This window comes from Pelodiscus sinensis, chromosome 10 (assembly GCF_052426305.1).
Source record: "Pelodiscus sinensis isolate ZL-2025 chromosome 10, ASM5242630v1, whole genome shotgun sequence".
Lineage (NCBI taxonomy): Eukaryota > Metazoa > Chordata > Testudines > Trionychidae > Pelodiscus > Pelodiscus sinensis.
The window spans coordinates 26,700,102-26,715,035 of NC_143061.1; the positions used below are offsets into that span (position 1 = coordinate 26,700,102).

The window sequence follows — 14,934 nt, forward strand, 5'->3', positions numbered from 1 at the left end:
GGCCAGACCCTGTGGGCTGCCACAGAGCTAGGACCAGAGTCTGAGCCCTCGGCAGCCCCAGCAGCCCAACCAACCAGTCGCTGGCAGCCCGCAGCAGTGCAGGACCAGAGCCTGTGGCAGCCAGTGGCACCACGGGCTGCTAGAGCCCAGCAGGCAGTCCTGCTGGGGCTATAGCAGTGGAGCCAGCAATCCAGCAGGTAGTCTGGCCAGAGCTGGAGGGTAGTAAGCACCTCAAACACCCATCCACCCCTGGGCGGCTGGGGGCTATGGCAAGGAACCTTCTCTGGTCCGGCAAATTCCTTGGTTTGGGACCGGCCAGGTCCCAAGGATGGCAGATCAGGAAGGTCCGACCTGTATAACAATGTGTTACTATTATTTAATATTAATATTGTGTAGTTCCCAAAGATCACAGCTGGGTTCAGGATTCCATTATGCTGGGTGCTATATAGAGATACATATGGTCTCTTCTCACAATGAGCTTACTGTTGTTTTACAAGACAAGGTAAAATGGAAATTAATGGGGCTAAGATGGAATTTGAAGAGCAGATGGCCAAAGGTGTAAAAACAAACAAGACATTTTATGTGTAGTCATCTTATATGGGAATAAATGGGATTGGCAACTACCAGTGAGTAAATGGAGCATTTAAGGAGGATAAAGGCATTGTACATCAAACAAGAACTTTAGAGTACATTTGGTGACACAAAGACAATAGATGTAAAATTTATTAAAGAAAATACTCCCTTCACATGTTGCCTAATAAACTAGAGGAACTCATTGCCACAAGATGTCATTGAGGCTAAAAGCTAAATAGCATTTTACTAGGATTAGATGTTCATATGAATAATAAGACATCCACAGTTTTAATAATAGGCCAAACATCTGTATAGAGGAACTAAACCTTCATGGTTCAGGGCACAAGACATCTAACTAACAAGGATTGGAAGAAACTTGACCTATGACCCAGTTATTTCCCAAACACTATTACATGCTTTTGGCACCTTCTTCTGATGGATCAGGTACTGGCCATTGTCAAAGGTCTAGCTTGGGATCACCGGTCTAATCTTTTAGATCAGCTCCTCGGTTCCTATGTGCTGAAAATGAATACTTGTTCTTTTAAAGGACTAGATATGCTTTTTCTATTAGCTGCACACATGTCTTAATTTCTGTAGCAATTTCTCCTGGCTTTTTCAGCTCTCCCGGAATAGTAATATAAGCAAAGATGAATGATGCCACTGAGCAGCTTTAAATTTCTGAAACTGGCACATATTGCTCGGGGGGTGTGTTTAATTAGAGTATCTGTCTCTATGTGGAAGACAGAAAAAAACATATTCAAGTGCCAGGGTTATTTCTCCTTTAAAAAATGTGGTTCAGAGAATTACGAACCTACATTCAGTGGCACTTCAGCCATAGAGACAAGCTAGACAAGAATGCAGGACCATGCCTGCTGACGTCAGGAAAGGTGAGAATCAGAGTAATGGTTTAGGCCCCCAATGACCCTTCTTTGGAGAACCCAAGCTTTCATGCAAATATTTCCTCTAGTGGAATGGATTTAGGAGGCTGTGGGTTACACAGTCCCCTCCCATGGATGTGGGGGATCCACAGGGAAAGGAATCCTGATCCACAGAGGAAGGAGCTGAACCTCTGTGGGCCTGCGCTTAATACTCTGTCCCCCTGGTTACAAGGCTTCCGCAAGGTGTTAGCCATGCTGTCATTGTCTGAGTCCCCTGTAGCTTCTCAGAAACAATTCTGGCTGGGGCTTTCCAGGATATGGGGTATTTTCAGTTAGCTTTGACTCCTGGCTGGTTTTCCACATAAGCCCAGAAAGCCGGTGGCTGAGCAAATAACAGGTTGATGCCTTGGTCCATTCTGTCCCATTCCAGCCCTTGCCAAGCCCCTGTAGAGGAAAGCCCTAGAGTAGACACTTGAAAATGAGATAGGGCAAGGTGACAGAGCACAACAGCAAGGCAATGCTGTTCTTAGGTCTCTGTGATCTATACAACCCCCACACATAAATCCAACCTGCCAGCCAGAGTTCCATTCCTGATTCCACATTCATGTTCTTGTCTGACTCCAATGCCAGCAGGACAATTCCCTAGTTTTTTCTTTGGTCCTTGTAATGGCGTTGAGACTTACTGCCACAGCGCCTCCTGCTAGTCACTCTGGGAATTAGCCCAACTGTTAGCCCCTTTCTGGCTGGTGTCTCACCCATTGTCACTCGGCATTCATGCCAAGCTCTCGCTTTGGACCCACATTGCTCCCAGGACATCTTTAGGGCATTGCCCTCTAGCAGTGCCCACCACTCTGCTTTCTTGTCCACCTTTGGGGGGTATCAGTAGTCCTCAGTCCTGTACTGGCCACCCTGGCCAACTGCAGCCCCAGTCTAGCACCTCACCTCATGGGCAAGCCACAGTCTATAAAGGCTTCTCTTCTGTGTGGGTAGGTGTAGTGCAAGGGAAAAGCGGGGGCCAGGCCCACCCACCTCTATGGGTCCCAGCCCATGAAACTCTGTCAGACGCCTTGTCCTGCTCTCCTTCACTCTCCCGTAACTACCTACTGTTCCTCGGGCCATGTCCCCATGACCTTTGCACCCCCTTGGCCCTAGTGTCAAGGCCTGCAATTGGCAGGTATCAGGCTGGGGTCTGTCTCTAGCTCACTTGAGCCTGCTCAGCACTGCTCTCTCTAAAGTGCTTCTCTGGGAACCACCCTTCTTGGTCAGGACCCAACCGCCCTCTGCAAAGCTGAGCAGCTCCTTATACCCAGGGCTGCCTCAGCAAGCTGCCCTCTGATTGGCTTCTTCTAAAAGCCCTTTTTCCATTGGCTGGGGCTCTACAAAGCCACTCTCCAACCTGCCTTAACCCCTTCCCTGACGAAGTTGGGCAGCTGCCCCACTAGAGTCCTGGATTGGAAGCTGACTTTCACCCAGCTTTCTGATCCAGACAGTAATTTATGGACTGATGAGGTATGTGGAAGAGGATTGTCAAGTCCTATGGGTGTTTGCAAATAGTCAGGAGATACCCATGACAACTTTCAGCTATTTGGAGGTAAAATGAGGGAGAACCTGATCATTAGATATGGAAGGAGTTTGTTCATTATACAACTTACTGAAGTCACCACAGTTTAGGAATACTGCCTAATTAATGGCTACACTATATATCTTTTCCACTTGATCTCCAAGTAAGAGTAAAGCATGCATATGAGACAGTGAGAATCTGTCTGTGAACCTAGACTACCTCCACTAATCTCAGCCCAATTTACTGTAGTTATACATCAGTGTAACTGAACTGTGAATATAGCAATTTGTCTCACAGTTGTTGTTTTTTTTAACTATAAACATAGGGACTATGGGAAATGTGTTATCGTTCAGTGAAACAAGGGCCCACCAAATAGTGCAGCAGAAGTCTGAACACTTCATACTTTACAACCAGAAACAGCTCACCAGAATCTATCCATCTGCGTATCGGATTGACTCCAGCAATTTCAACCCCATGCCATACTGGAATGCTGGTTGCCAGCTGGGTAAGCCTGTTTTATATGCGTCATGTGTTTCCATGCATTTTATGTTAAATGCAAATTACAGTTATACTTACAATGATTCCCAAATTTCCTAATTCAACAGTGGCATTAAACTACCAGTCAGATGGGCGCATGATGCAGGTAAATCAAGCAAAGTTCAGGATGAATGGCAACTGTGGATATGTTCTCAAACCTCAGCAGATGTGTAAAGGTAAGGCACAAAACACATTTATAATAGCAGTTCTTTTAGAAAATGACTTGGCAGTCAGTTTGCCATTATTTTGCATTTCATGCTAAACAGCTAGACTTGAACGAGGAATTAAAACAAGAACTTGCCTGGGAACTTTTTGATACACACACAAAATAATTAGTTGGTAGGCATCTGACTTTTTAAATATTTAATGAAAGGCACATTTGCAGTATTTGCTATCATCACAAAATTATTGCTAGCTTTCTGAATATGTAAATACTCTCATATAATCTCTCAGAATTAATCTAGGTCAGTTATTAGCACTCAGTCTTTTGATATGCTTGGCCCCTCGTAGGAAGTGTAGACCAGCCTGAGCATCTCCTAGCACTGAGCGTTTAGAGCCTGATCTGTCACTGAAATCAATGGGCATCCTTGTATTTCTGGAACAGGAGTCCATGATCCTTATGCTCATTTAGTGAATAAGTTTCTATTTGTTTAGGGTTTGTTTTGCCACCATCATTTTAAAGTCACATTATTTCTTTACGCCAGATTAATCTTAGAACTGGTAGGATTGTTATGTAAAATGAGGCTGAGCCAGTGAAGTTAAAGGGCCTTGAATAACCTTTCTGCACTAGGTGAATGGAATTTATAGGAAATAAATTATAGAAAATTCCAGTGCAGCAAACCCTTACTCCCTGGAGGAGTCCTTACTTCCTTTAAGTCAACAGGGTTTTCATGAATTGAGTTGAGTAAAGTTTGGAAGGAATCAGCACTGTTGGATCCTAAACACTTCTCAGCCTCATTCGCTGCTTACATGGCTAAATTTTGGCCACATAAATGTTATGTAATCATAGGATGTTATTTATTCTATGCATTTAGGAAGGTAGAAGTTCTTGTTTTTTTCCTGTAGAGGATTTCTAACATTAAAGGTTTTATTTTTTCTCATTCTCTGCAAACCTTTAGGTACATTCAACCCATATTGTGGTGATCCACTTCCTGCCAACCCTAAAAAGCAACTTATTCTCAAAGTCATCAGTGGGCAGCAACTACCTAAGCCTCCAGATTCAGTATTAGGAGACAGAGGAGAGGTAAAGTAGTTTGAATAATATTCAATAATTCTTTTCACCATAACTGTCGTAGAAAGGCCTGGGAGTAATATGGCAGCATTTATCCTAAAAAGAGTTTTCCTCCTAAATTAGAATATGCCAGTAATTTTCAGATGTTCAGGATTTGCACTTTAGCTCTGGATTTTCCCCACAATCCTTGTACTTTTATATACTCTCTTATTTCTTCAGCTGTTAGCGCTAATCTGAAAGTTTATCGTAGCAACCTACATTTTCCAGTATCACCGTGAGGAAACCAACACCATCTTGTAATCTGCTGTGACATTTCCTATAATCACACTACTTGGAAAGTCATACTGAGCAGTGCTTTCACATTCAAATGTGCATTTATGCAAGAGTTTAAAAGAAAATGTATATATAAAATGAGTTACTTTTACATTGTTGTTTTTTAAAAAATAGATAATAGATCCTTTTGTGGAGGTGGAAGTTATTGGGTTACCTGTAGATTGCTGTAAAGACCAGACAAGAGTGGTTGATGACAATGGTAAGATAACATACCGTACTTCCTCTTTTTGATAGTAAATCATTGAATAATTATGCATGATTAGAGATACCCAGATGCAAAGAGTGATTAACATAGCATTTTGTGGTCATATTTCACATTTTAAAAAGTTTATGAATAGTGTTTAAAAGGGTAATAATCAAATAAAAAAATTGTTTAAAACTAGGATATATAAATATCTAAGAAACCTTTTACTGATGTATTTAGAATATCTATAAAATATATTCCCATGTCTGTAACATGCTTATAACATCTATTAATAATTGATTAACCTTTTATAAGTTATTTATAAATGCACCCTTCATATGAAATGTGACCATATTTTCAAGTAATAAAAAAGATAATGCCAGATCAGTGCAGAGGAAAGCCGTGGAACATTGGGGTGACAACTTCTGACCTGCTAGTCCTGCAGGGATTGCATGAACTTTATTCTCATTTATTTTAAGCCCCACCTACACAGGGTTTTAAATTGTTTTAAGAAATTATGTTTTAATATCGCTTTCCACAAAATTAGCTTCAGCTGGCCATTGCTGTTCTAGTTTGGAAAAAATAGTGTTAAAAACTTTCTGCTGAAAATGTGTGTAGCCCAAATTTCTTAAAAGGGTTAAAAAAAAGAGCTCATTTCAACATTCATGCTTAGATACGCTAATATGGTTTGGTTAACTAATGTGAATGGGCAGAGGACGGGTGTGTATCAAACTATGCTATACAGGCTGTCCCCGGGTTACGTACAAGATAGGGACTGTAGGTTTGTTCTTAAGTTGAATCTGTATGTAAGTCGGAACTAGCATCCAGATTCAGCCGCTGCTGAAACTGATCAGTTTCAACAGCGGCTGAATCTGGACACCAGTTCCGACTTACATACAGATTCAACTTAAGAACCCCAGGCGTCCCCAAGTCAGCTGCTGCTGAAACTGATCAGCAGCTGATTCCAGGAAGCCTGGGGCAGAGCAACTCTGCCTCGGGCTTCCTGTAGTCAGCTGCTGGTCAGTTTCAGCAGCGGCTGACTTGGGGACGCCTGGGGCAGAGCACCTGGGGTGCTGCTGGGTTGGTCCAGTAGCGCCAAGGAGCGGTGCTGTGGGACCAACTGGCAGCGCCCCACCTGCTCTACCACAGGCCCCGGGCTTTGCTCCACGTCTCCCTGGTCTGCTGGGGGGGGGGCACTAGCTGCGTCCCCCCCCCCCAGCAGACCAGGGAGACGGGGAGCAAAGCGGCGGAAGACCCGGGGCCGGACCTGCGGCGCTTCTAGAACAGCTGGAAGCGCCGCGGGTCCGGCCCGGGTCCTCTGCCGATTTGCTCCCCGTCTCCCTGGTCTGCTGGCTCCCCCAGCAGACCAGGGAGATGGGGAGCAGCTTTTCTCGCCCTGGAGGAGGCGGGCGGCAGGACCAGGCGTCCCGCCGCTCCAGTCCTCCGGGGCGAGAAAATCCCCATTCGTAGCTGCGGATCCGACATAAGTCGGATCCGCGTAACTCGGGGACTGCCTGTAATCTAGGTTGCTACACAACACCTTTATTCAAGCGTGGTTTGCCATATCTATATTGGCCAACCAAACCATGTTAGGTATGGGTTACGCTCAGAATTTTCCACACTTCAGTAACAATTGTGTTATGGGACCCAGTTACTTCAGTCCTTTAATAGTTAGAAACTTTATCTAATTTCAAGCCTAAACTTCTTGAAAGGCAGTTTATATCCATTTGTTAAACAGGCTTATCTTAAATAACTCCTCCCTCTCCCTGGTGTTTGCCCCTCTGCTGAATTCATAAAAAGCAATCATATCTCCCCATAGCCTTCCTTTTGTTAGGCTAAACAAGTCAAGCTCCTCAAGTCTCTTCTTTTCTGAAAGGTTCGCCAGTCCTCTGAAGACACCTCTCCATTTGCAGGAAGATCGATGCCGCGGTGCTCGATCTTTCCACATTCGATTTAGCGGGTCTAGTAGGATATGTCTACACATCAAAGCTATTTCGGGATACTAGAGGTATCCCAAAATAACTACCCCGTGTTTTTTGAATGCGTCTGCTATTCCGATATATAGCGGACGTGCTATTTCAGCATCCCGGTAACCCTTGTTCCACAAGGGTTAAAGGATGTCTCAAAATAGCACTTTATTTAGAAATAAACTCAAAATAAGCTACGCAAATTGCATATCTTATTTCAAGTTTGCAGTGCACTGTAGGCATAGCCGTAAAGACCTGCTAAATTGAATGCTAAGGGCTGTACTCCTTGCTGTTTTGAAAAGTAAGGAAAGTCGATGGGAGCGCCTCTTCCATCAACCTCCTGTTGTAGAGACGATGTCAAACTCAGCTTAAGGTATGTCAACTCCAGATACTTTATTTATGTAGCTAGAATTGTGTACCTTAAGCTGACCTTCCTGGTGTAGTATAGACTTAGTTCTCCCAGTAGCTTTTATTTGCATTTGTTTCAGTTTGAACTGATCTTTCTTAAACATTGGAGACCAAAATTACATGTAGTGTTCCAGATGAGACCTTATACAAGGATAATAACACTTCCCTGTCTCTGTAGGAAATAGTTTGCTTGATGCATCCTGGAAGTGCATGTGTCTTTTTTCATGTCCATATCACATTGGTGGCTCATAATCCTACTGTGGTCAACCAACATATTTAAGTCTCTCATATCCTCTGTCACTTCTAACTGATAGATCCCCAGTTTGTAAAAAAAATAACTTGTACTTTTCACTATTAAATTTCATTCCTTTTTTATAACACATTTTAAAGATATGATATTCTGATCCTTCTCCATGATGTTATATCCCTAATGAGTTTGAGAATTACATTTAGTGATAGACAAGGGTGAAATTTCCTGCCTGATTTTATCTGGGTCTACAGCTTTTGATAGTATTTGACTATAAATTCCTGTTGAATTGTTCCTGGCATGCACCTCAGGGCTTGGAGGAGGCTAGCACAGAACTACTGTGCTCTTGCTCAAGGGCCTGATTGTGCAGAGTGTATTTCCTGAGGTTGTTTTCTCCCCCTATATGGAAATTTTACCAGTGTTCCCCCTAATCTTTTCCATCTATGTGTGGATTTTTCCTATGCGTGTGCAGAATAATTTTGTATGCACTGAGGCATGTATGAATGTGTACTACCAGTAGAAACAAACACACAAACAAACAAAAAGAAACTGTGGGCACTCTGCTAATCAGGGGGCCACGTTTGAATTTATCCTGAGTGTGCACATATGCACAGCCTAAAGGGAATACTGTATTTTAGCCCCAGCAAAGCTACATAAAGGAACAAGGCATACAGAGAATTAGGCCCTGAATGTTTTAGTCTTTTGATGTCTGTTCTCCTCTGCTACATCCATGTGTAATTCTCTCTCCACAGGTTATTCAATACTCTTAGGGATGGATTCTGACATCCTTATGTCATGTTAAGTAAAATTTTAGCCATACCATGCTAAGCTGGTAGTCCCATTGACTACTAACAATGGTGAAAGTACCATAGTGATTGCAGTGGGGTAATTTACAGGATAAGTTATTATCTGGCATATGTCTGGGATGGCTCGATCTGATCCTTAACTAGGAAGTTAACATAGTCAGAGCATGGTATCAGGTATTCAAGCCACAGTTCCTACACAGTGAAGCTGAAGAATGGGCTGGATCCCCTAGCTAGTGCAGAGAGAAGGAAGCAAAGTTGAACCTTCAGTTTTTAACAGAAGTCCTGGGAAGCAGGAGTGAGTAATACTTGAACTGCTCATGGTAGAATCATGGAAACAGGAACATGACAAAAGCTGTCTGTAGGCAAGATAACGCTCAACACCAGTAAAAAAAAACCAACACATGTAAGAAAAATGCTGTGTTTGCAGTAAACTATATTAGTCAGAGACCGTATTAGTACTTTTCACATCAGTGTTAGAAATAACTGCAGTAGCACATGTAATCACGTGTGTCTCTTTTGATGAATGATATCATCTTGGAGCTTGACTTTTAAAATTTGGCTGTCTAGGCAAAAATTGGTGGAGTGGGGAAAAATAAGACAGATGATAGAGTGGTTGAGAAGGGAGAATGCCTTCCTTAAAATGTCTCTTTTTACTTGACTCTGCTTATGTCACATATATATATAGAAATCTCTACTACCTATCCTACATGCATGCATGGCATATGCAAGTAATGAGAAACAAAATGAATACAAACCATGCCAAAGGGGCTCTCTGGGACACCAGGCTAGCAAAAGAGAGGAACAGCTAGGGAAACATGGCTGTCACTTCTCATGGATATCACTGACCCATGAAGAAACACAGGGACAATACGTGAGCATCTCGGCCCTTCTGCGCTTGACCCATCACACTAGTAGCTCAGCAGTCTGCCCTGCCATGCTGCCATCGACAGATTCTCTGTCAGATGCCCAATCCAAACCTTGCCAGAGAGATACTGCTCATTTTCTTGTATATGGTTCTCTTCATACAGCCGCATAGGCACATCATAGTGCTGCATTTTGCATTGTAATATACACAGATGGCATTAATGGCTAGTCTCTTGACTCCATCCTCTGCACCCGCCACACATACAACTCAATTCTTGTGTATCAGCCACAAAGCTAAGCTCCCACTTAGGGAATGGAAATGGCTATGTTGCTGCTTCTTCATCTGTTTGTCTTCTAGTCTATGAGGGATTCTAGATTTTACTAGTCATGTGCATTCATGCATCATGTTTATATGAGTGCTGTTTCCCTTACCTCTGCTTGTGTTTCAGAGACAATGCCATCAGCATCTGCTGTCCCTGCTGTACTTTCCTGACTTTCTGTTCTGTTTGTCCCATAGGATTTAACCCGGTGTGGGAGGAAACTCTCACTTTTACCATCCACATGCCTGAAATAGCTTTGGTTCGATTCCTTGTTTGGGACCATGATCCTATTGGTCGAGATTTTGTTGGACAAAGAACTGTGGCCTTCAGCAGTCTTGTGCCTGGTTAGTTCTACCCATTCTCTTGTCTTTGATGTTTAGTTGAAAATAGAAGGAAGGATAGTTTTGTAGAGAAAGCACAGAGAACTGAGTGTCAGAACAGCTGAGTTCTATGCCCAGATCTTCCACAGACTTCCTGGAAAGCAGGGGAGAGGATGGGGGGAGAAGGGGAGGGAGATCTTCAAAGCTACACCCAGTTCCATGGGCTTTTGAAAGTCTCAGCATCTGTGTTTGTCTGCTCACCTGTAAAACGGAGACAAATACTACTTACAACCACAGGTTGAACCTCTCTAGTCCAGCATTCTCTGGTCGAACAACATCCATGGTTTGGCATGATTTTAATTAGCCAGATGTCCACTTATGATGGGTGTGGCTAAGTTTCCTGTGGTGCCATAAAGTTTGTTTACAGACACCAGACCTGGCTCTCGTCGGTCTGTGCTACTATTTAGCTCTAATTTCCCCCTAAATGTCTTCTTAGAGCCCAGCAAGCAGTGGAAGTATTGGTAATACTGCTAGACAACATTGATCGCCCGGGGTCTGGCAAATTCTCTGGTTTGGCACCGGACAGGTTCCAAGGATGCCAGACTAGAGAGGTTCAAATTGCAGGGGGTTGTAAGACTAAATGTATTCATATTTTTGAAATTGTTTGAGGTTCTCAGATGGAAGATATTGTGGAAGGGGTCCGTATTATTATTAATAAACAGATGCTCAGTTACTGAATACGCAATGTAAAATGGCAAAAGACATATGGCTAACTGCACATAAACTACATAGTGCTGATTCTTTGTTACTTTATTTTCCCATTTTATTAGGCTATCGTCACGTGTACTTAGAGGGACTGACAGAAGCATCCATATTTGTTCATATAACAATCAACGAAATCTATGGAAAGGTGCGTATGTATGGGAACATAAATAAAATAGTCCACACAAGTTTCTATGTCATACTATTGGCAACAATGAGTTAAGATGTGTCACTACTATCTTGTAGAACTAATGTGAGCTCAGACTGATTCCTATATGGAGCATGGCATTTGCAGTGGTGTGGTATTGGGTCAGACTAGTGTCCTGCCTATCTGTCTAATGCTTCAGAGAGAAGTAAAAATTCACAAAACAGCAGCAGCAAGAACAAGAGAATTAGGGGCTGATTCTCCACTGCTCTGCACTTTTTGTCATCATTTACACAAGTGCAGTTACCCCTTATAACTGAGGGTACCAGGTGAAGAGTTTATCTGAATGAGATTGGTGGAAAACTAATATTCCATTTTAAAAGACTTTACTATAGAGAATTACTTACCCCAGCTATCTATCTTGTTTGCTTCTGTCACAGCCTTGAAAATATTAGCCAAATGTTTGCATTTGTTTCCCTTTCAGTGGAGTCCTTTAATCCTCAATCCCAGTTATACTATATTGCACTTTCTAGGAGCCACTAAGGTAGTCTTCATTAGCATGCACTTTACAGTTGCTGGGCACAGATTTATCAAGCAGTTCCCAGGCGCATGATGTACCATAACTACCATACCTCTTCATTCTTCATTAAGATTCTGAAATATTGGAATGTTGGTTTGATGAGGCCCATGTCATAAAACTCCACGTTAACAGGTTAGCCTGTCACTACAGAGCATTTCTTACTGTCTTGTCAGCTCTGATTAGGAAACTTCTAATAAAGAGCCACAGTAATTCTGGCAGGCTGCCTTCCTAATGAGGAGGAATTCATACATGCATGAATTCATGGAGACCTATGCTGATTGTTTCCTAGGCTGAATATATGTGAATTTGTTGGCGTGAATTTTTGCATTGCTTTGCTTTTTGATGTTTCATTTGTGATTCACAAATCTGTATACAACAGCAGTTAAAACACAGGCTGAACTTAAAGAGTGTGGTTGTTTTCTTATTTTCAGAATAGGCAGCTAATAGGACTCAAAGGGTTGTTTAACAAGAATCCCAAACACAATTCTGCTGAAAGCAATGGGTATAGTGTGCGGAAACGCTCAATCGGTGATCGAATTCTCCGACGCACGGCAAGTGCTCCAGCAAAAGGCAGGAAGAAGAGCAAAATGGGCTTTCAGGAAGCTACAGAAATTAAAGATGGCACTCCTGAGCCAACAGATGTGAAAGACAAGGAAGGAGTTATGAGGCGTACAACCAGAAGTTTGCAAGCGCGTCCTGCTTCTATGCCAGTTGACAAATTCCTTCTAGTGGGATTGTCTTCACCAGAACGTGAAGGGATTAAAGACACAAAAAGAAAAGAAAATACCTCTGGTAAGAAATTTCCAAAGTGACTTTTAGTGCCGGGGCTTTAAAATCGTATTATTAATCTCAGCCCTGCAATCCTCATGTGAGTAGTTCCATTGAATGCACATGAATAAGGAGTGCAGGATCAAGCCCCGAAGGATGTAAAATGATTATTATGCTTTTCAAAGTGATGTGCAATAAAATTGTTCCTTGGTTTTTTTAAACTTCTTCCAGTCTCCTGACAAAATGAAACCCAAAAAATTTCCACTCCCCAGACTAGGCAAATGGCTTATAATATTCCACACTTCTCAAGTTTCTTTTCATAATTGAGTTGCTTAGCAGCTCTTTTTTAAAGTATCCTTCAAAAGCTTGAATTTGAAATCTACATCCTTGCCAAAATTGTTTTTTCTTTAATCATTTTCAAGTTCTGTGTTTGTTACCATGAGTTTATGAATGGGAGCTGTGGGCTGGCATTGTGTGTTAATTTTTCTTTTCAAGGGAAAAAACGCATGAAGCATTTGTTTTGGAAACAGTGTATATAAAGAAAAACATGGACTTTGAAAGCAAAAGGGGAAAAGTAGGTCAAATTTTGAATTTAAGAACCTTGACATTATCCTTTACAATTAATTTTCAAAATTAAAAACTTGGTTTATATGGGGAAAAAGGTGGATGGGGCTGGAATAGTAGTTATTTGTATATTCCTAGATTAAAATAAACATCCACAGGCAGTATGTTTTGATTCTCGAAGTTATTCAGACCAAATTATTTTAGATCCATTGGGCCTGCATTTGAAATCTGACACACTGGGGTGAATCCAGTGGAGTTTGTTGGAAAACCTAGGCAGATGAGATGCAGACCCAGCTCAGTGTACCAAACAAGCAATATACAGGAGCATCTAAATAGTTCTAGAAAACCTGTAATTTTGTGACATTCATATCTGAGACATTTTTGTTCCTGATCCAGACCTCTCATTCAGTCTGAAACATTTAAGCGATGCTTTTCTTTCTGCAAATACTCCATACGGAGGTCTCCACGGCTCCAGGGTTTGGTCATACCCCTGCACTCTTGCTCCAGGTGCTGTGCTTTTAGCAGTGCAGAACAGTAATTCAGCACACCTGGTCTTACCCCCTGCAATCCGAAAGCCAGACTGGCCTCTTTACACCCTTTCAGTAATGTAAGAGGACTGGTCACACAGTAGAAGTTGCTGCTCAGGGATCAAAGGGTTGCCTCAGTGCAGAGCTGGCTGCCAGAAATGCTGTACCACTGTCCCCTTTTCAGTTCCTGATGCAGGAAGTATGCCTAGAGCGTAGCTGTGTCAGGAGGTGTGGCCAGGGTGTGTCTGGTTATTCTTGGCTGTGGACTGGCACCTTACAGAGCCAATGCAGTCACTCAAATTAGAATAGGTTAGGCTGGCCCCTGGAAAGGGCACGTCTGTAGCTTTAATCCATCTTTGCCTAACTTCCTACATTCTTGGAAAGAGCAGAATCTGGTTCCCAGCTTTTAAAAGGTGATTTTGGGGGAGCAGTGAGCAAAATGAAAACAAAAAGAAGTTATTAGGAAGGAATGGGAAAGTCCCCCAAAAGGATAGGAATTAGCAAGTCCTGAAGTTCTGCAGTATCTTAGAATTTCTCTTTTCATCTTCCAGAAGACTGATCCAGCACTGATTTCTCTGGTAGAGGATGTGGTAATTCCTGAGGACTCTATATGGGCAGCAGGATAGAAAACACCCTAAGGAGGGACTACAAAGCTTTTTCAGTGTACCGAAGGCCTCTCTGGCAACCACAAGTTATAGACACTAGTGTTCCCTCTAATCTTTTCTGTCCGTGTGCGCAATAAATGTTATTTTCACCAAGGCATGCATGAATATGCACCAGCAGTAGAAACAAAAAATCTAGCCGAAGACATTCCGCTAATCAGCGTGACAGCTTCTGAATCTCTCATGAGTGGCCGCACAAACACAGTTTACAGGGAACATCATTAGGCACAGTGATCTGGTGTGATCCTCATAAATGGACTACATCACAAAAGAGAATAAGCTAAGTTAATTTGCTCAGAAGGCTCTGGTTCTCAATCCTAGGGGAGCTGTTGCACAGACAAGATGTCCTCCATGTTCTAGTAGGCAGGATATCCTGTTCTCTGAACCACTTTTGTATCTTTATTTATACCTGCCTCTGGAAATTTCCACTACATGCATCTGACGAAGTGGGTCTTTGCCCACGAAAGCTTATGCTCCTACACTTCAGTTAGTCTATAAGGTGCCACAGGACTCCTCGCCGCTTTTGTCTAGATTATTGAAACTCACAGTTTGGGAAATGAGAGTGGCAAGTGTAAATCAAAATGGAATACTCCTCCAGAATTACAGACTCTCCTATCTTTGTACAAGTCTTCCGCCCTCTTGGCCTCCATAAGAATTTGGTCTAATTTGGACAGGAATTGGGGTGGCTCAGCTCTGA

At 42.5% G+C, this 14,934-nt stretch overlaps 1 protein-coding gene across 3 annotated transcripts in view; it reads left to right on the forward strand.

Annotated features, from left to right (window-relative positions):
- PLCH1 (phospholipase C eta 1) overlaps positions 1–14,934 on the forward strand; it is a 178,078-nt gene that overhangs the window by 154,030 nt on the left and 9,114 nt on the right. For all 3 annotated transcript variants that reach the window (XM_075937746.2, XM_075937747.2, XM_075937749.2), the window contains 7 exons: positions 3,338–3,517; positions 3,618–3,725; positions 4,668–4,792; positions 5,228–5,312; positions 10,107–10,253; positions 11,060–11,139; positions 12,148–12,508. In XM_075937746.2, coding sequence (XP_075793861.2) covers positions 3,338–3,517; positions 3,618–3,725; positions 4,668–4,792; positions 5,228–5,312; positions 10,107–10,253; positions 11,060–11,139; positions 12,148–12,508 — 1,086 coding nt within the window. The remainder of the gene's footprint in view (positions 1–3,337; positions 3,518–3,617; positions 3,726–4,667; positions 4,793–5,227; positions 5,313–10,106; positions 10,254–11,059; positions 11,140–12,147; positions 12,509–14,934) is intronic.